Source organism: Canis aureus, chromosome 23 (assembly GCF_053574225.1).
Source record: "Canis aureus isolate CA01 chromosome 23, VMU_Caureus_v.1.0, whole genome shotgun sequence".
NCBI lineage: Eukaryota > Metazoa > Chordata > Mammalia > Carnivora > Canidae > Canis > Canis aureus.
In genome coordinates this window covers 41,496,524-41,518,954 of record NC_135633.1, presented here as the reverse complement: position 1 = coordinate 41,518,954, position 22,431 = coordinate 41,496,524, and the positions used below count along the sequence as shown (strand labels likewise).

General features: G+C 36.1%; 1 protein-coding gene across 1 annotated transcript; it reads left to right on the top strand.

Moving 5' to 3' along the window:
• The first annotated feature begins 223 nt into the window (after nt 1-223).
• CHORDC1 (cysteine and histidine rich domain containing 1) lies at nt 224-20,674 on the top strand. Its single transcript, XM_077867433.1, has 11 exons — nt 224-410; nt 3,825-3,874; nt 7,247-7,303; nt 8,259-8,416; nt 10,726-10,829; nt 11,472-11,530; nt 15,205-15,275; nt 16,052-16,157; nt 18,200-18,319; nt 18,893-18,955; nt 19,227-20,674. The coding sequence occupies exons 1-11, from the start codon at nt 347-349 to the stop codon at nt 19,365-19,367; spliced, it is 993 nt and encodes a 330-aa protein (XP_077723559.1). The 5' UTR covers nt 224-346; the 3' UTR covers nt 19,368-20,674.
• Nucleotides 20,675-22,431: the final 1,757 nt, after the last annotated feature.

Here is a 22,431-nt window from a genome sequence, read left to right as displayed (position 1 = left end):
GCCGAGAGGCGGCTGTGGTGGTGGCGCGTGGCACCCGGCACCCCGCGGCCCGCACCCCGCACCCCGCAGCGCGGCCCGTAGGCCCTCGGACGCCGTCGCCGATCCGCCTCTAGGGCGCTGGGCTTCAGGCTTCACGCTTCCCGCCTCCGAAGCCCGACCCGGCGCCCCCGCCGCCGCCGCCGCCGGCCCCGCCCCTTCCCATCTTCTCTGCGCCTGCGCGACCGGAAAATTCGCGAAGGTTCCTGAAGCGGAACCGGCCGTTTCCGGAAGCCGGCAGCCGCCCCAGCCGGCAGCCCGCTGCCCTTCCCGGCGTGTGGAGCAGGCCCGCGAGCGGCGGGGAGAAGACATGGCCCTGCTGTGCTACAACCGGGGCTGCGGCCAGCGCTTCGATCCCGAGACCAACTCCGACGGTGAGAGCGCGCCGCCCGCCCCGGCCCGCCCCGGCCCGGCAGGGGGACGCCCTTGGGCCCAAGGGCATGTCGGGGTCCCCGCGGGCCGGCGCCGCGCTGCCCCCGCCGGGCTTGCCCCGCGCCGCCCGCCCTCCCTCCCCCGCGGCCGCCCCGCCCAGCCCGCCCGCGACCCGCACTGCCGGCTCCCACGTGGCCCGCCCGCCCGGCCGCCCGGGGCTCGCCTGGAATTAGAACCTCGGGATTCACTCCCGCCCCGGCTCCTCGGGGACAGGTCGGCCCGGGCGCGGGGCGAGGGGCGGGGCGGGGCGGGGCGGGGGGCGCTGAGCCGCGAGCGCGTGGGGTCGGGCCCTGGCGGGGTTTTTCTGAAAGTTTTGTTTCCCGCTGGTTCAGCCACCCGGCTCTTATAAAGTTACTTTTTTTTTTTTTTTTTTAAGCGTGGTGGGTCGTGAAGACCGCCCTGTACCCGTAGGCCGTGTTGCTCCGTGGCGGGGTGCGCGGCCCGTGGTGGCCCCGGGGGCGGGGCGGGACCCTCCGAGGCAGCGCTGTGCCCTCGGGCTGGCGGCGCCCGCGTCCGCCGCGGGGATGCGAGTGAACGGGCCGGGCCGGACGACGTGCGGTCCCTGCGCCCGAAACGTGAACGGGGAAAGGGATAAAGCGAGTGGATTCTCGACGGCGGTGGCAAACGACCGCGCTCTGAGCACTGCAGCTGGCACCCGTGTGTTCTCCGTGCGCCGGACGTCGGCCTGTCACCCATGACACGCTTTAGGGTTCCAGCGCCCCTTTACCGTGTGTGGGGCCGGAGCCGTTGGAGAGCCCCGGCTTCCGCCTGGTAGCAGCGTGGGGCCTGCGGTGTGAAGGAAACCAAAACCTGATAGATCTGAGGTACCTGCCTGGCGCGCAGGCGAACTGGGGACAGGGTTAGAATGGGAAGACCCTGGCAGGACTCTGCGAGGTACCGTCCAGTCTCGCAGTCCGTGTACGACACTCACGTTTCTATCATGGACTTTTTTATCCCATTAAGATGGACTTCTTCGAAAAGAAGATTGTGTGAGTTCAGTGGATGACAGGATTGAGGAATAAAAGGTTTTAAAGCCTTTGCTGTTGGTAGCCAAGGTAAAGGGTAAAACTTGCCTTAGTATCTGCGCTGTTTACTTTAATGTTAAGCGGAAAGACTGAGGCTTTGTTCCCTAAGACAATAATGTACTACAGTAAATGTCTGTGTAGGGTGTTCTATACCGGCCGGAAATTAGGAAGTAGATAGAACCATTTTTTTGGAAGCAAGTACCGTGTGTGTGTGTGTGTGTGTGTGTGAGTGAGAGAGAGAGAGAGAGAGATGGTATAACGCCTGGGAAAGAGATGAGAGAGAGGGGAGTGGAAAGAGGAGTAGACGTTCAGGGATTATGGGATCAGCAGGTACTGAATTCATCAGGGGGCTCCCAAAAGGTTGTGGAAAGTGTAGTTGCTTTATCAAAATGGGGGTTAGAGACTTAATCCCAGTAAGGTGTTTGGTAAGTTAAGAAAATGGAAATGGGAAGTAGAAGATAACAGCTAATAGCAAACTGCGGACTTGGTTAGGAGAAAGTTTTTTACAACGGCAGAAGTCTGACCTTTGGGCAAAAATAAAAAGCCTGCCTTCGAAGCTGATAAGCAGGTTTTAGTTTGAAACACAGACTAAATGTTTAAAGGAGGTACAGTTGGTATTTTTCACATATTAAACAGTTAACTCTGCAAAAAGCACTGCTTCACAGTTTTTTATTTAATTCCAATTTGTAAGGAAGTTGAATCAGCTACTGAGAGGCAGAGCCAGAAATTGAGCCAGGGTCAGACCCAATGAGTAAAGCCCTTGGCTCCTAACTGCTACAATGTAGTTCCTTACCGCTAAAATAGAGCTGAGCAAAACCTGTAAACCTAGTAAAGGCCAGAGGAAAATAACCATCTGCTTGTTTTATACACACGAAAGCAGTAATTTTCAGATTTCATTCATACTAGTTGTAGGGTTAAGACCTGACTGACTCCTGCCGTTCTGCCCAGACTGACCACTGTGATGATTATGCCTCTTAGTATGTTAATGCAGTGTGCATTTTATGCCTCTGTGTGAGTTTGATATTTGAAAAGACTGTATTTGTTCCCTCTTTGATTCTGTTCTCAACTTTCTCTTACTCACCTTCTGTATATTCATTTCTACTTTGAATCTCCTTTTTCAGCCCTTAATTCCATTGCTACCTATAGTTTCTTATTCCGTGGATTTACTTACTGTACCATGAAAATACCTGACACTTTTTTGCTCCATTAGCCTAGCAGAGTATCTATATAACACCTGTTTACTAAGGAACCATTCTGTTAATATAGGGATAAGAAGTACCAGGAATCAATCATTTTAAGGCAACAACAGGCATCAGAGGTTGTAGCCAATTAAAAGCTAAGCAGACAAGAAAGTTGGGGCAAAGTAGCCTTATAAAAAAAATTGTACAGATGTGGAACTCACCTGCTTTTTCTAAGCTCCTGATTGTGTCTAGTCAGGAAGTAATTGTTTATCATCATCTGATTTTTTAAAAATGTGACATTTCGGGATTGCCTGGGTGGCTCAGTAGTTGAGTACCTGCCTTCAGCTCATGGTGTGATCCAGGGTACGGGGTGGAGTCCCACATCAGGCTTCTTGCAGGGAGCCTGCTTCTCCCTCTGCCTATGTCTCTGTCTCTTTCTCTGTGGGTCTCTCATGAATAAATAAGATTTTTTTAAAAATGTATTTTATATTGTAAACTGTACTGAGCTTATTTTCATAAGTGTTAGTGAAAATTGATGGTGTAATGGGTGAGGGGGAGGGAAATACAGTGTAACAGGCAGTGACAACCCTGAAAATAGACTGTGAAACTTAAACTTTTTAATGAGGTTTGTATCTAGGTATTGACACCTGTCTAGGAAAATTAAAATAGCAATTAGATAGTACATCTCTTTTTACAGTTTTGAACCTATCCTTCTAAAATATCTTTTTAGAGAATCTCTTGGGCAATCTGTGGATCGATGTACATAGAACACTTTGGTTTGATAATATTTTTGTAAATAGAATTGGAAGGTGATGGTCAAAATCATGGAGCTTGAAGTTTTGGTTCTAAACAAGTTTAACTATAAAGACTAGAGGAATAAAATGCAATTTGTTATACTTGCACTGTTCTGTATTATTTTTGTTTACAGTTGTCATACTCTTGAATTAGAATTTTAACTATTACTATTTTAATATGATATTATATTAAGCACTATGTGCCATGTTAAACTCACACATTTGCGAATTCTTAAGGAAAAGCAGAGTATTACCTGCATTTGGAAAAAGGATTAAATGTTAACGCCTGAAGAAAATCATGATTTTTTATTCTTTATTATAAAGTGTATTTTTTCCCTTTCTTTGTTTTTTACCAGATGCTTGCACGTATCACCCAGGTGTTCCAGTCTTTCATGATGCCTTAAAGGTAAGAGCTTGATACATTTCAGTCTTTTCATATCTGTATATTAAATTTAGAGGTGTAATACTGAATCTTTATTTGCTCATCTTTTTTTTGTCAACTTGTGACTTCTTGCTTTCTTAATGACCATTTTGGGATGCTGATCTTAAAGTCTTTCCCAGTTACAAAATTCTTTCCTTCCCAACTCTCATTTTCTGTACTCTTTATTTCTTCACTTTTTAATCTTGAGAGGAAGTGAAAGCAGTTGTACTGAATCTTAGTTTCTTAATCTGTCAGGCGGCTACTGTGTAATAAGAGCTGCTTTGAATTTTAGCAAAGATTGTCACAAACAGTAAAGGGTGCCAATCTGAGGTACCACCTGTTTTCCACCTGTACTTGATGTTCTGGATAATTAGAGAAATAATAGAATGCTGCTTGACCAAGTTTTTCTTGGTGTATTTATTGATCTTTTAAAAATTTATGATAATACAATAATATCTCAAAAGATAATATATATCTCAAAAGGAAATGTTGCAGTGTGGCCGCCATGGTTTTAGATTTTGGTAACCAGTCTTACATGTTTAAATATTGTTGATGCCTTTTGAATTTCTAATTATACCTTCTAAGGAGTAGTTGGATCCTTTTGGTAATTATCTGTTTGATAGCCAAGTGTTAATAAAGATATATAATTAGATAACAAGTTTATGTTAGTCTGGTTAATTCTAAGTAAAGAAAACAAAACAGCCATTCAGTAGGGCAGGTTAAGAGAGCTGATTCTTCCTTAGGTCTTTTTAACTGTTTTACAAACTATTTTGGGGATGGAATCTGAGTAAAGAAAAGTAAAGAAAACAAAACAACCATTCAGTAGGGCAGGTTAAGAGAGCTGATTCTTCCTTAGGTCTTTTTAACTGTTTTACAAACTATTTTGGGGATGGAATCTGGTTCTGGGGAATATTTACTTTTACAGAAGAGTGAGGGGACTTATCTTTCCTAGACTGCCATTTATTCTATGTTTATTTTTCATACTGTATGTTTTTCTTTCTTTCTTGTAATATGTTTCTATCCCTTAACCAGAGACATACTTCACCTTTGTCTTTAGCTTCCTATTCCTCTCATTTCATTTGTTTCTATCCTTAAACATCCTCTCTGTACCAGTGGCTTCTGCAGAATGTTTGCATTTCATTTGTGATTGAAAACCAGTTTTTAAAGTGAACTCTTACCCAAAAATAGCCTGCATCTGAACTTTGCTGCTGCTAGTAATATCACAAACTTTCTAGTCATTCAGTCCATTGCTCTTTTTTTTACTACCCAACTGTTAGTCACCCTGTTAAATTAATCTTAATGATTTCACTCTGAAGTCTTCTTGTTTCTTTTTCCCAGTCCTGCTGTTTATTATTGTCTCTATAAACATTTCTTGAAGACCTGTACTTTCTGACACTGTTGAATTTCACAGCGCAAATACATAGACAAAAATAGATAAATCAGTATAATATCCACTGTTGCCAGTTTATTGCCGAATAAGAAGTTAAATATTGCGGGCAGCCCTGGTGGCGCAGCGATTTAGCGCCGCTTGCAGCCCGGGGTGTGATCCTGGAGACCTGGGATCAAGTCCCACATCGGGCTTCCTGCATGGAGCCTGCTTCTCCCTCTGCCTGTGTCTCTGCCTCTCTCTCGCTCTCTCTGACTGAATAAATAAATAAATCTTAAAAAAAAAAAGAAGTTAAATATAGCATATACAAAAGAATATTTTAATATTCAAATTAGAAGTGACATAGAGAAGAGAGACTGTCCTTCTTAAGAAATGACAATCTTATACTCACATACTTCAATTTATCCTTCATTTTTTTGTTTTATTGAGGACTGCCATAGATCCCAGATTAGCATTTGGGAACAACTGGTATGTATCATGTACGTATTCCAGTATCCCCAGAATATCTGCTGTAATTCTTTATATGTGATTAAGATAATAAAGCTTTTTTCCATACAGAATAACTTTTCTGATGACTTTATTATCAATGCAACTAAATACTATATTTTAAGATTAAAGTAGAATTTCATTTATATCTCAATTCAGAGTAAAAGAATTCAATTTCAGAATAAAGGAAAAATTGAATTATAGTAAATTTAACATCTTTCTTTTTTTTTTTTTTAAGATTTTAGTTATTTTTTCATGAAAGATAGGGAGGCAGAGACACAGAGGGAGAAACAGGCTCCATGCAGGGAGCCCGATGCGGGACCCCATCCCAGGACTTCGGGATCAGGCCCTGAGCGAAAGGCAGATGCTCAACCACTGAGCCACCCAGGTGTCCCTTAACATTTTCTTTAAAATAATTTGGAAAAAAAAAAATAAAAAAATAAAATAAATAAAATAATTTGGAAATGCATAGTGTGAAAAAAACCACTACCAAATTCTTCATGCAGTATATTGAGAAAAGCAGTGAGGTCCAGATAGATATGTGCAAATCCTAGCCTTTGGTCTAATTTTAAAACATCCTAAGTCTTGAAACTGCTGCTTTTGTATTTTTTTATTCTCTATACTACACTGGAATTATAGATGACAGTTTAAAGCTTTTGGTAAGCTACTTGATACTTTGTTTAAAAATCACACATGGCATTGCAATATCTAACTTTATGCTTGTTGCTGAAAAGATCATTTAACTTTCAAAGATCTAACAATTCAAAAAAAAAGATCTAGCAATTCTTAGGCTACTATGCTCATCAATCTGTGTTGTTCTGAAAATAGAATGCTTATTGTTGGGGAACACCTTCAGTGAGTGAGTTCTTTAGAAACTGAATTGTAATTAATATTTCTAATTTACTGGATTTTTAAAGTAAAGCACTTCACTTACTCCTTAGATCCTTTAAAGTTTATGGTATTTTTAGAAATTATAAAATGTTTCTCTTCAGAATCAAGTACTAGTCTTGAAAACAGAAGCAATTTTTTTTTTTTTGCAATTTTTTTTTTAAAGATTTTATTTATTTATAGAGATGCAGAGAGAGAGAGAGGCAGAAACACAGGCAGAGGGAGAAGCAGGCTCCACGCAGAGAGCCTGACGTGGGACTCGATCCAGGGTCTCCAGGATCACGCCCTTGGCTGCAGGCGGCGCTAAACTGCTGAGCCACCAGGGCTGCCCAGAAGCAATTTTTATTTCCCTATCTTAAGGTACTTCCTTTTGTGATCAGTCACAACACAAATCACCTTTAACATTGGTTAATTTTTTTAAAATCAAAAACTAAAAATCATTTCACTTGATTAGATGAATCATTTATAACACTTTCCAACTGTGGAATCTATATATGTGCTAGTCACTGCCAGATTCCAGAACATAAGTGCAAATAGACTCTTAGTGGGTTGTAGTTCTATGCAAATTGAATTTGTAGTTTTTTTCTGTTTCATAGGGTTGGTCTTGCTGTAAGAGAAGAACAACCGATTTTTCTGATTTTTTAAGCATTGCGGTAAGTATTTTTTTTCCTAGATTATCTCCTGAAAAAGTAAAAATAATGGGAAGCTCCAAATTTTAGGAATCTAATTTTGGACGTCTACTGAATAGTCTGTTAACAGGCAGATAGAACCTTTCTTTTAAAGTGGAGCTCACCTCCCTTGACAGTCTTTAAAATAAGGAATTTATCTGTTTGAGAGCTAAAAGTTTCACAGTATTAATTACCCACCCATCAATTTTGTTTGTCCTTGGTATAAGTAGTCTTTAAAGTACATCAAGAAGGAGGTGGTAGGCAACAATTCAAAGCATTTTTATAGTAAGTGAGGAATAATAGTATTTATCAAACCTACGATACTCTCAAGATAAACCATTTATTTTGTGTATCCTTAAAGTAAATAAAAGCTGTTAATGAAATGATATGCCTTTGAAGTTACAATTTCAGGGATGTTACAGTGCACGTATGACTCAGTAGAATGTGGAAAAGGTAGCTAGCATTTATCGACCATTTACTACCTGCCAGATTTGACAAATACTCTATTTTACTTAATCTTCTCAAAAAATTTAAGTGCCATTGCCTCCATTTTACTGGTGAGGAAGCTGAAGTTTAAAAAGATTAACTTGCTCAAGGTTATATAGCTAGTAAGTAGAAGAACTGAGGGCTCAAATCAAGGTCCTTCTGTGTAAATAATTTGTAGGATTCCATGTGAGATTTCCAGAACTTGTTTACCGTAAAAAAGTTTATGCTGTGTATAAGTAGATATTTATGAAGTATAATTTAAAGGCTTCTTTTAAAATACATTAAGATGTGAGAACTTTTTTACAAATATTGCACATTTGGAGTTCTGTTTTTAGTTTCTTAAAATAAGTGTGTGGAGAATGCATATAATAGAATGTATTAATAAAGAATTGAAAATAATTTTTCTACCATTGCATGTGAAACAATGATAACTTTTATATTTCCTAACAAACAGGGCTGTACAAAAGGTAGGCATAATAGTGAGAAGCCACCTGAGCCAGTCAAACCTGAAGTCAAGACTACTGAGAAGAAAGAACTTTCTGAATTGAAACCCAAGTTTCAGGAGCACATCATTCAAGCCCCTAAGCCAGTAGAAGCAATAAAAAGGCCAAGGTACACCTCATACACTTGTATATTTTTGTCACGAGTGAATAATAGCATCTGTTCTTAGTATTTTGTGATTTCACATACCATTTGTAGTTGTTATGTAGGTCACCAACTTTTTATCTATTTGATTTTCCCTTAGTATACCTTCCATTTGTATTTTGTCTGCAGCTTGAGGACATGTACATAGTAAACTTTCATTGCGTATTTGTTCAGTGTATTATCATAATATTATGTCAAAAGCAGAAGAGCCACACATCTTTCTTGGGACTTGACATGTCTTTTTCACTATGGCATAATGAAATTCTAGACAGGAATTGTCAGAGAATCAGTTTGAGGTGAAAAAGAACTTTAGAGGCCTTCCTCTTTCTTCTGTCTTCTTGACTATCTTCTAGGACATTCTTGACAGAAGGATGTTTAGTTTCCTTTCAAATAATTCTAGTGAAGAAGAATTTACTTTTAAAGTAGTCCCTTTTATTGTTACTAAGTATATATTTTTCTTCATATTGAGCAAAGTTCTGTCTTTCATTTGTCCATATTTTGTAACTTAGAACAAGCCTAATCACTCCTCTTTTACTTTCACATGCCTGAAAACTGATTTCATTATAATCATTAAATTTTTTGTTTATTTGGTTTAGATGGCTGATCTATTAAAGTATGTTTAAAATACCTTTTGCTCATTTTGCAGTAGAATTACACAGATTCTTCATACTTATCTCTGATCAACTAAACTCTATTTTACATTCCCATATATGCATGTTGACTGCCACTGTTAAACCAGGCCTCTTTCATGTTGCACTTGAGTATTGTTTTAGAACCAAAGTACAGGGCAGCCCAGGTGGCTCAGTGGTTAAACGCCGCCTTCAGCCCAGGGCCTGATCCTGGAGACCCGGGATCGAGTCCCATGTTGGGCTCCCTGCATGCAGCCTGCTTCTCCCTCTGCCTCTCTCTCTCTCTCTATGTCTCATGAATAAATAAATAAAATCTTAAAAAAAAAGAACCAAAATATAAGACTTAGAAAACAGATGTGTTGGTCTCAAATATGTCCCCAGTTGATATTTGTATTCCCATGATGGACTTCATGGTTTTCATGACTTTTTTCCCTTTATTGATCTTAAATAAGTTTAGAGCATACTGAATAATACTGGACCTGAGAGACTTTTTGATGTTTGTTCATTCAACCAGACTACTTAAACTGATTTTTATTCCATCTTCACCTCATCCATAATCATCAGAGACTTTATCAAATGACTTCCTGGCTGATACACCAGTTATAAAAAATTATAAGGAAAAGACAATTTTGGCATGGCTCATTCTTAAGTATTACAGTGGTGCCTACTATAATTATCAGTATGAGTTAATATTTACTTTAAATGATGAACTACTAATTAAGAAGTGAGAGAAATTAAGTATTTTTCCCTAAATTCATTTGGTAGTATTGTAGAGATTATGGAAATACAGGTTTTTATGTACTTTGTTAATACTTCCGACATCTGCCTACAATAATTATTTTCATTAGGGATGTGGAATGTATAACCTAGGATTTCTGTTTTATTGTTGCATTAATATTCTTAATACTTATTGAATGGCTTTAAATAAATTGTACACATAACACTTAACCATTATGAAATGTTAGGGAGGTCTTGTTATTCATTTTTAACCCTACTGAAATTACCTTGTGATATAATTCTGATTTTATGGATGCATGTAAACAGTGTCCACATCAAGTGAATTATCTCCAGTGATAGGAATATGGATTCACGTAGTACGTACTTGTTGCCTGTTAATTGTATGCTTAGCATTTTGCTTAGGTGTGGAATGTAAAAGTACTTCATGGTCCCTTCTTGGCAACTTGGATTCCTAGTATTTACTCTTTTCTCATTAAACTTACTGATTAATGACTTACCATGTTGGTAATAGCATGATTATTGGAGACTTAATTTTTTTTAAATTTGTTTACTAATGAGGTGGGAGGGAGAGAGAGAAAATCCCCAACAGGCTCCACTGACTCAAGACTCAATCTTACGACCCTGAGATAGTGACCTGATCTAAAATCAAGAGTCAGTCATTTAACCGACTAAGCAACCCAAGTGTCTGGAATTTAATGCTTTTATATCAGAATTTTTCTGTTAAAACGTAAAAGTGTAAATACGTAATAGCATGTATTTGTAAAATACTATTTAATAGGAAAAAATTCACAAGGCATTGGTTTTTTTTATAGATTCTTAGTGTATTTATTTTTAGTAAAAAAAAAAAACATGCATATGTATATATTTTTGGAACATCAATAATGGTAATAAAGTTTAAAAATTCTCCAGCCCAGATGAACCAATGACAAACTTGGAATTAAAAATATCTGCCTCCCTAAAACAAGCACTTGACAAACTTAAACTATCCTCGGGGAATGAAGAAAGTAAGAAAGGTAAGATTTTTATCTTGTAACTTTTTTTTGTACAATTAACCAATTATCTAAAAGAGAAGCAGTATAGTTCACTATACATAAATATTGAAAAGGTAGCACAATATAGTAAAGAATTTGTTTTTGTTTTCTAAATACCAGTAATACCACAAAATGAATTGTTAGTTTATTCTGTAACGTCTTTATTAAAATGAGAAACTGTTAAGCATTTTTTCTTCTATCATTCATTCCTTTTAACTGTTAAATTTATTTGATAATTGTAAATGTGCATGATATAAAACATATTCAATATATTCTGACCTACACTCAATACCATGGAGGGAAGTAGTACCCCTTTCATGACTTCTCTTTTACAGGGTTAAGATGTTGGATATTGTATTGCATTATAGAATAGAAATGTGTCATATATCATTTGGGGACATGGGCAAAACGTAATCACAGTAGTTGATTTCTTACTAGCTTTTTATATATATTACCTGAGAGGTCATGTAGAAAATTTAATAACTTAAAATTGTTTTAAAATATCGGTGTTTTTTAAGGTTACTATTTTTTTCAAATACTTGCTTTATGAAGAAGGTTACTTAAGAATGACACTAAAGTTATTTTAATGTTTCTAATTTGATTTTCTTTCCTTTTTATTTTTAGAAGAGGACAGTGATGAAATTAAGATTGGGACTTCATGTAAAAATGGAGGGTGTACAAAGGTATATATTGTAAAATTTGTGTTGTGTCATGGAAGTAAAATTTAATTTTGAAGAAGAGTGCAATTTACTGATTGAATTCAACAAATATTTGGGTGCCTATTATGTCTTGGTTGGTGTGCTGTGCTGTGGATTAGGGCTGTGAACATGGATAAGAGATAATGTCTGATGAATATTGTATCTGACAGAATCATGGGAATAAGTAATTCTAATTCAGTCGGCATTTCCTGAGCACTTACTGTGTGCCAGACATTGCTTGGGGGCTGGAAATATAGTATAAACTAAAAATTTCTGCTGTGTGGCGCTTATTCTAATTTAGAGGGAAGGATAACACATTGGTATTAAATATAAATTCAAATTGATATGAAGAGAATTCAGTAGAGAGTATAGTTATTAAATAAGGCTGTCAGGAAAGTTCTTTTGGAAGTGACACTAAGCCAGAAATGTAAATAATGTGGCAGGTGAGTTATGTAAATCTCCAAGTTGATATGAGAGCAGAATGTGTGGAGCCCTTAGAGCTTGGTTTTTCAAGAAATTAAGAGAAAGGTCAGTGAGGCTTGGTCAGCGGTGTAAAATGTGAAAGGGGTAAATGAGATAGGCAAGATTATGGCTATCCTTTCAGGGCCCAGGGAAGGGTTTGGGTTTTGGGGAGGGGGTGGATTTTTTTTTGTATTTTAAGGTATAATGGGAAGACGTTTTCTGTTTTAAGGAGGGGTTTTAAAAAATATCTCTTTGGCTGATAATATGACAAATACAATGGGGCAGTAGGGGAATTGGAGGAAGGAAAACCAGCCAGGATGCAATTGTGGAAGACCAACTAGTGGGATTAGAGAGTATTCTTTAGAAATGGTTCAATGTGGGATATATTCAGACATCTCAGTAAGGATTTTTTTCTACCTATGTAAAAAATTGAGCGCCCTCCAGCATCTCTAAATTGTCCTTTTTTCTCCAGGGCACTGATCACCATATAACATGCTGCTGCTTTTGCATGTGTATTTTGCCTATGATCTATCCCAGCTGACTTTCCCTTCCCTTCTTCCTCTCATGTAAGGTTTACAAGGACAGAATTTTTGTTATTGTCGTTTGCTGTGTCTTGAATGCTTTAGAACACTGCCTGCCTGGTTTTATGTCAAATCATGCAGAATGAATACTATTTGGAAATACTAACAGGACTTACTAATGAACTTCAAGTGAAGGGGAGTTGGGGCTCCAGCAGCTAGGTGACTGTTGACACCATTAACCAAGAAGGAGAAAAAGAGGATTAGGGGAAGTTTGTAATTTTCCCTCATGTTAAGTTTGAGATCACCTTTCTTATTTAGCAATGGAAATGAAAATGTATTTATATATATGTAAGGTAGAAATAGAGAGTAAGTACTAAAGTACTGGATTGCAGGAGACCGTGCAAGTGGTGAAGTGTTTGCAGGGAGATCAGAGAAAAACTGTCTCAGATGAATTTTGAAACATGAAGTCCATCCTGCAAATGGACAAAAAGGAAAAGGATATCTCAAGCAGAGGTGATAGCAGTATACAGAAAACAATGAACAGTAAATAATAATGGCACAAAATTTGTTGGTGTGGAGTTAAGATTAGAAAAGTAGGGACCAGATCTATCTCAAAACGCTTTTACAGTGCTCAAAAGTTAGATTTCACTGTAGGTTATAGAGGTCATTATTATCTTTTTTATTGAAATAATAACATTAAAAAGTATACAGATTTCAGTAAATTTATAGCTCAAGGGATTTTCACAAAGTAGAGCCCTCCTTATACCTTCTCCCACTTACTATTTTCTCCCAAAAGTAACGTTTTTCTATCAGTAAAGAGTCATTCTGCCTATTTTTGGGCTTAATGTGAATAGAATCATAGACCAGGTACTCTAGTACCTGTCGTCTTGGCTTAATAAAATGTGTATTGAGAGTTATCTTTGTTGCATGTAGCCATAGTTCATTTTCATTGTTTCAAAATAATGTCCTTGTGTGAATGTTGCCAGTTTACCCTTTCTATTGTCCTTTAAATTTTCTGGTTTGATGCTACTGTGAACATTTTGTGCCCAACTTTTGGGACACATGGATACATTTCTTTTTAGGTAAATGACTAGAAAAGGAATTATCAGACCATAGTTTGTGTACAACTTTAAGGGATACTTGCTCATAGATTTCTTCTTGGATGGTTGTATTTATACATCTGCCAGCAGTATATGAGGTTGATTTTGTTTGTTCTACACCTTGGTGTAACACTTTGTAACATCAGTCTTTTATATTTTAGCCATGAGTGTATAGTGTTCCCATTGTGATTTTAACTTGCACTTTCCCAGTGATGAGGTGGAGTACCTTTCTTTATTATGTTTATTGGTCACTTGGATATCCTCTTTTGTGAAATGTCTAAAAACTTTTACCTGTTTTTCTATCAGTTGGCTTTTTCTTACTGATTTTAGGACTTCTTTTCTTTAGCCAGAGATAGATGCTATGCATTTTCATTGTCTTAGTAATGACTTGACAAACAGAGGCTGTTTAATGAAATCCAATTTGTCTGTTTGGTTTGACTAGTGCTTTTCGTTTTCCTTTTAAGAAATCTGCCTAATTTAAGGCCATCAATATTTTGTCATATGTAGAGAGGCACATTTAAATGTACAAACCACCTGGAACTGATAACTATGTAAGGTGTGAGGTAGAGAAATTAATTAAAATCTGTTAGCATAGTCTCATTTTCTAAAATCTGGTGATCCTGAGGAAGGTTAGCAAATTAAAATGATAGATATTTTCAAGGTAAATTGACAGGGTTTCATGCTAGAAAACATGAAGGGAAGGAGAGGAAAAACTGCGGAGGACTTTTTTTTTTTTTTTTTTGCTTTGGAAGACTAAATGGATATGGTGCCATCAAATAAGGTAGGAAGAAGAGTAGGAGTGGAGGGGGCAATACTGGTTAAGTTCAGAATCTAACCTTGAGTTTTGTGTGCTTATGGAATCTCCTTAGGAGATGCATACAGGCAGTACATTGGATTTACCAAAAGTAAATATACAGAATTTTATTTTCTGTACTTGTAGGTGGTTGCTATAAATACCAAAGTAAAAATAAACTACTGGCTGCATCTGTGTTTTATTAACATAACTTTTTGTGAATTCATCTGTAGAGCCTTCACCTACAGCAGCAATGGGGCCCGGATCTTCCAGACAAACCCTGGATATATTTATAGGTCTGCAGCTCATTTTACCCTTCCTAGGGATAAGAAATCAACAACACCCTAGAATTTCCAGAACTGCTTCTTAATTTGTAATGCCCACACAGAGTTTCCTATACATATAAATCATGCTATATATAACTCTGTTTCTATTGAGAATACTAATGCTTTGGTTTCAGTATTATTCTATAAACTTAGATACATGAATATGCTTGAGTTGTGACCTCATACCTGACAGTGTGAAAGCATCTTAATATATCCCATTGTCTACTTTACTATTTGCCTTTTTCACAGGAAAATAAAACTTAAGCATATCCAAAAAGGAATCATTTTTCAAATTCCTTATTGGAATGGCCTGGGGTGAATTTATGAAAAATGTTGTAGGTAATTGTTACTTCTTGAGCATTTTCATAGTTCTTAGAGGTCACCAGTCCTACAAATATTTATGAAATATAGCATTGAGATGTGAAGCTTATTTTTTCCTCTTTTTTTTCTCTTTTAGACATATCAAGGTCTACAGAGTCTTGAAGAAGTCTGTGTATATCATTCTGGAGTACCTATTTTTCATGAAGGGTAACTTATACATGACTAATAAAAACTTCATGGTAGAGGTTAGAAAAGTTAATATGCCTATAAATATTATTTGCCATGCAGCATTATTGGGTATTTTATTTACATTGTTACATAGTCTTCAAAATACCCTAGATTGTGGATTTTGTCTTTTTACATGTCAGATAACTGAAACAATGATTACAGTAAAGTGGCCATTGTGATTCAAACTTGATGTTTTTCCTTATTCCCTAAATTTTCAATGGGATACTCTATTTGGATTGGATCGTTTTTAGTTTGAAGGACTTTTCTGTGCATTGACAGACTTTGAGAATTTTTAGCCCTAGAGCACTAAAACACCAGTATTGTGTCATCCAAAAAAAGCCACACTTTCCACAGTCCTCATTGGAGATCTGGCCCCTCTTTTGTTTTATGCTATAGTCGATAGAAATACAGTACCATGTTAAAATCTTCCACTCTGTCGAAACCTTTGGTCATACCACTTTTGGGGAATTTTATGAGGAATCTGGATGTGAGCTATTAGTGAAAAGCGGATTTGGAATTTCGTGGTTTTAAGCATCTTTACTCAGGAGCTCCAAAACTGCTACAATAAATGGCATTCTGGTTTTAAAATGATTAGTCTTCTGATAGTTTTAACTCTTTAGAGACATAGACACTTTGTAGAATACTACAGTTCACACACTTACTTAGCTTTTAAAATTACATTGTCACTGTACTGCTTCTGGACTTAAGTGGTTGTAAGATTTTTATTTCTGAAGTTTTTCCATGATAATTTAAAGGATGAAATACTGGAGCTGTTGTAGAAGAAAAACTTCTGATTTCAATACATTCTTAGCCCAAGAGGGCTGTACAACAGGGAAACACATGTGGACTAAAAAGGATGCTGTAAGTAGCCTTTAGCCTTTTAAAAATAACATATCGGGATATATTTATCTGAGTCGTTTTTTAAAGATTTAAGATGATTTTGTCTTCACATTTAAAAAAACAAACTACTTTTCTCTCTCTCTCATAGTAAAAGTTTGATGTGCCTAAAAGTTAAAATTGAGTCAAGCTCCCAGAGCACTACCCTTTGCTCAAAGCAGCCATTGTGTATGACAATGCAAATATGCAGGTTTTTGTGAAATAGTAAAGCCTCTGCCAAAATTGAAGCATGTGTTTCTGTAATTCCATAGTTTCTTCCCACTTTTTGTTTATTAAAAATCACTTTTCTACTCCTTCAGTGTTTGATCACTTAGACTTCTGATTCTCTTTTGGTCCTTTAAAACTTGACTCAACCATTTGCAGTGCAAAAACACTCCATCTATTGGCCAAAGAGAAGGATCGCAAACTTGTTCCAATTGTCTTGAATGCCTCTGCTTGCTACGGGGTAGTTTATCAAAATAACAAAAACTTTAGTTCCTACTTCCTGGATAACTTTAAAAAGATACAGGCTATCCACGTAAGTGTCCAAAAATCCCATTAAATTGTAAGAAGGCAAGCAATTTATTGCTCAATAAGTATGTGTTAGCTATTGTAACGTATTTTATAATATATTAAATTAATTTTATGTCCTATATTGGTACTAAAACCCTACTAGCAATGAAGCTTTTCACTATATATGTCTTTTAACTTAAAAAATAATTGTAAATTTTCAAATTGCTTTAGAGATTCATTCATTCTACATTTGAATATTCTGTGGTTTCTGATTTTTAATAACATGCTTTGGTGTTCCTTCAAGTTATTTTAATTCATCTGCTGCAAAACTTGCAGGAATGTTTTATTAACCAAAAGATTCGGTAAAATCTCGCTGTATTTTCTCCAAGGACCATAATTTTGAAAATGTTGTTTTCTGTTATATGCAGAAGTTTTCAGGGTATAACCCTTGATTAATGTTTTTGTTATTTTTTTTTAATGCTTACAGTTACCAAGTATTAAGTATCTGAGCTAGTAGTTAAGGGCAAAAAATGTAAGCGATATAAGTAATTTAAATACGGTTCGCATAATTTTACCAAAATGTAGATACTGCTTTTTGAACAGTAGTGTCTCACAGTTTTTGCTCCATTGTAACTAAATTGCTTTCATTTACAAAACATCACGATTTGTCTCTTTTTTTAAATAGTCCTTGATAAAATAATGTTCCTCTGGTAGGTAATAGTTATTTCTATAACAATAAGCAAATTATCACTTTTTTCTGCATGTTATTATAAGAGGAAAATTATTTTATAACAAAGAACAGATAGTATAAGTACTCAATTGGTTCCAATTTATAGAAATTAGAAATTTCAATTTGTAGTCAGATTCCAACTTTACAGAAAATAAGTGGAGGGTTTCTGTGCGTGAAGTTAAAGTGTTTGGATTTATTTCACCAAGCAAATGTCTTATTTTAGTCTTCATAGAATGTTTTTATGACTGTGCTTAACAGATTGCAGAGATGTTAAGATACGATAAAATTCATTAGTTCTTAAGTTGTCTTTTTCAATGTATTAAAGCTATGGACATGAAAGAAAAAAATCAAATGGAAGAATAAACATTTTCTTCAGCCATAGGACTATAAAGATTCATATTGTAATATATATGTTTTTTTAAACCTTTGGGAACTTTAGAAGATGTCTTCCCTTAAAAACTTTTTAAGGAGGGGATCCCTGGGTGGCTCAGCAGTTTAGCGCCTGCCTTCAGCCCGGGGCGTGATCCTGCAGTCCCATGATTGAGTCCCACGTCGGGCTCCCTGCATGGGGCCTGCTTCTCCCTCTGCCTGTGTCTCTGTCTCTCTCTCTCTCTCTCTCTCTCTCTGTGTCTCTCAATAAATAAATGAAATCTTATTTAAAAAAAAACAACTTTAAGGACCTCAATTGCACATGGTAATTTTTTCTCAGTTATTTGGCTCAAATTCCTCTTTTTTTTTTAGAGGTTATTTGGCATTTTGTAAACTCATTTTTCTTCTCTTACAGGGGAAAAAAGTTGTTCCATGTAGACATGACTGGCATCAAACGGGGGGTGAAGTAACCATTTCAATCTATGCTAAAAATTCACTTCCAGAACTTAGCCAAGTAGTAGCAAATAGTACATTGGTAAGTACGCTAAATATCTTTGAGAAAAAATTGTCTTTGTACATTATTCTCTATGTTAATGTATTATAAAATACTGTGTTTGGGCTGATTTTAAGATTTTTTTTATTTTCCATTCGAAAAAAAATAGTTTGAAATTGCTGTCAGAAACTATTGAAATGAAAATTTCTGCATAGTAGAATTCTTTCTGAAGCATTCTGGAGATACTGTATTAGCTTAGAAGATTTATCGTATTATATAGTACCTAGTTCTCAGTGTGAAACTTCAGTTAATTTTTCTTTTCTGTTAATGGTTTCCTTAAAAAAAAATAATCATTGTTGGGGCGGCCTGGGTGGCTCAGCGGTTTACTGCCGCCTTTGGCCCAGGACCTGATCCTGGAGACCCGGGATCGAGTCCCATGTCGGGCTCCCTGCATAGAGCCTGCTTCTCCCTCTGCCTGTGTCTCTCCTCGTGCGCACTCTCTCTCTCTCTGTCTCTCATGAATAAATAAAATCTTTAAAAAAATAATAATAATCATTGTTTTAAATCCTGTTATATCGATTTGTATTTGATCAGATAACCCTGTATATTTTTCAGTTAAATGTACACATTGTATTTGAAGGAGAGAAGGAATTTCATCAAAATGTGAAATTATGGGGTGTAAGTATCTGTGAATCCAGAATTTTTTCTTATACCTTAAAATGCCTATTTGTACAGTAAAAATAAACTATTTTACAAAACAGTGATGCAAAGTAGGTATGTAACTTACTAAAATGAATTTTAAATGTTTAAATGTTTAAATTCTTAATAAAATGTTTAAATCTGGCTATAAAAATGGCCTTAGCAGCTTGGAGTTTTGATTATTAGCATGGACAAGACCAGTATTTTCCTTTAAGATCGAGGCTTACAGTCATTTTCTGATTTGTTGCAGGTGATTGACGTAACACGAAGTTATGTAACTATGACTGCAACAAAGATTGAGATCACCATGAGAAAAGCTGAACCTATGCAGTGGGCAAGCCTTGAACTGCCTGCTACCAAAAAGCAGGAGAAACAAGATACAACAGAATGAGTTGACGGGAAAAAATGTATTGCCTATTTTCAGAATTCTTACTGTATGGTAAAATGGTGGCTTGCTGCTGTCCTCTTTTGTTGTTGCTGTCGTTATTGTTGTTGCTGTTGCTGTTGTTGAATCTGGCAGTTCAGGGTCAACGGTAGGTTCTTAAAAGCCAAAGTCAGTTTATCTTTTCGTGCCTCCCATCTTTTTTAGTTACCTAAGGTTGACTATTCATTTCTCCTCACTTGACAGAAATATAGTTGTGTCCTATACTTGAAAAGCTAGAAAGTAGCTCATAAACAGTTACAGTATTTCTTGGTATACCTTTACGTTTAACAGAGAAGTGTAAAAGAATGTTTGTTTTGTTCACATCTCTTTCTTTATCCCATAATTAGTAAAGCAAGATGGGATGTTGGATTTTTAAGTAGTTTTTTCATGAGTTTGTGTTCCTATAATACTTGAAAACCTTAAAGGAGAAGAAGCTCTGCATTGTTTTATCCTTGGGAAGGTTACTTTTTCTAGAAAGAATAATTCTGAGGTAGCATAGTAGCTAGTTAAAGGGGAATATATGCATTGAATAATAAATTGGAATTTGTTTACAACTAATTAAATTAAAACATTATATCAGTACCTATATTACTTTAAGCACTATGATTTAAATGTATATAAAACATAAGAGTGGAGAGGTATCAGTTTGGTTAAAATTTGCCGTTTTATTAAGACTAAGCAATAATGTTAAACATCTCTTTCCTGATTATTATATAAGGTCTTTGTATGGTGTTATGACTAAATTGCACCTAATTTATAGCCTCCACCCTCTTAAAATCTTTAATTAGTTACATGTAAGAGAAATTATATATATACACACACACATATGTGTGTATATAAGTGTGTGTGTATATGTATATCTGGCCTCCCTGATGGAAAACTGTATAAAACCGTAGACTTAAAGGCTTATGAAATACATTTTAGGGTATCAAAAAATTAAATATTTAAGCTTCGCTTTATGAGAAATATCTATTACCTGTTAAATAAAATAGCTTAATTCTTTTGGAGTTATTTTTTAGGCTTTCATGAAAAGCTTGACAATTCTAGGTGATACAGTGTTGTTTATATATTGTACTTCATTAGATACAGGTATCACAGATTTAGATTGTTTATGCTAATTGAACCCATTAAAGGATAGTGTACTTTTAAAGGCAATGCAGAGCTAGCTCACCAAGAAAACTAAAATTAAGAAATGTTTTGAAGGCCAAAACTCTGGCAGAACTTAAGAAATTCGGGTATGAATTATGCAAATGTAGATTAAAATTATTTCCCAAGCCCCTTGAGTGTTTTTCTTTTGTTCTTATAAAGAAAATTTGCATAAGTACAATTTTAGAAGTAAAGGTTTATAAGTAGTATGTCTCACTCAACTACTGTTAGATTACTGAAGGTAGTTATATAATAAATGATTTAGCTGTTATAGAGACATAAAAAAAAATCTGGTAACTGGGCATTCATGATACGTGGTATTTTAATGAACTACCATGCAAAACTTTCAGTATAATTAGACTAAAATACAGCATAAAAGTTTCTAGTACTCAGGGTTGTGTTTAAATTTTTAAAAATTATCTTTCATAATTTAAGGACCTGGGTTCATTTGGAGACATAAAATCTTGTTTATTGTCTAGAGGAGAGAGATAACTTGATTTGAAGTAATGATTAATATACCTTTTTTAATGTTTTCTTCTTGAGACTTTTTTCCACCTAAACAATATCTTAATGTGTTCATTGCAGTTGAACTAGTATTTAAACCAAGGGGATTATTCACCTGAGAGTTACAAAGCACGGACTGTGTGTGAGTGTGTATGTGTGTATGCCTGAGTGTGAGTGTGTGAGTGAGAGAGAGAACGAGAGATGCAGCTTATATATTTTAGTCTGGTTACATTAGTGATCATTCTATTTCTTTCTTATTCCTATGAACCTCTTGATTTTGTTGCCCAAATAAAAATCTAAATATTTTTATCTTAGACTCCTACATAAAGGGACAGAGTTATAATTTATGTAGAATGTTGTTACTTTATCTGTCAAAAAATTAAGAATGTTAAGTTTTACTGTTTCTTTAGAAATACGGTTTGTCTTTCTCAGCATTCAAAGTAATTACTATAGCAAAGCAGTCAAAACTAAGTTTATTATACACTTGGTAGCTAATCTGAGAGTTCAACTCAACATGGGAAAATAGAAAATACAGTTTTTTATTGTTCTGTACATTTGGTAGTAAAAAGGTAATAAGGTCCGGATAGTTGAGCTTTTATTTTTTTAACATCTTATCTTGAGATAATTTTGGATTTATAGAAGAGTTACCAAGAAAAGTACATAGAGAAGTCTTTGTTTCCTATGTTAATCCTCGCGTTGTATTAAAATCTTATGTGACCAAAGAACATGAACAAAACTAAGAATTAGCCTTGGTACAATACTGTTACCTAAAATAGAACATTGATTTTGACCATTCTTCTTTTAGTGGAACACTTGAAGGGAAGTTCTTAAAACTTACCCTAAGTTTCTTATAATTATTTTAGCTAATAATTTCTAAACCATTGAAAATACAAATTGAAACCAACCTACCAGAGAAAGATCTGTTTATATGGTCAGTGATGTAAATTCTTGTAACCATATAATAGCAAAGGACTAGTGATCAATTTTCTTATAATTTTATGCTAGAGATTCTAATTCTTATTAAGTATAACTTGTTTGGTTTTCTTCAGACAATCTTTAACCATTTAAAGGTGAAGAAAATCTTCAGAGTTCTTACAGATATTTTAAGGTGACTTTGGGTTACTGCTCTGCCACTCCTTGCTTTAAAAAAAAAAAAAAAAGTCAGCCATTCCTCAGCGTGAGACTGCATGACACCCACAATAAATAACATTTTAAAAGCTCATTTATGAGTTCTGGTATCAGTTTTTAGGGCAGTTGATTATGTACTTTTTCTTTTTAACAACCAGCTATTTTTTAAGTTGTCAGAACATTATTAGGGGTTTCCTTCCTTGCAAATTAATTTTGATTTGGCATTCATATTTGCTATCATTTTTATCTTTTG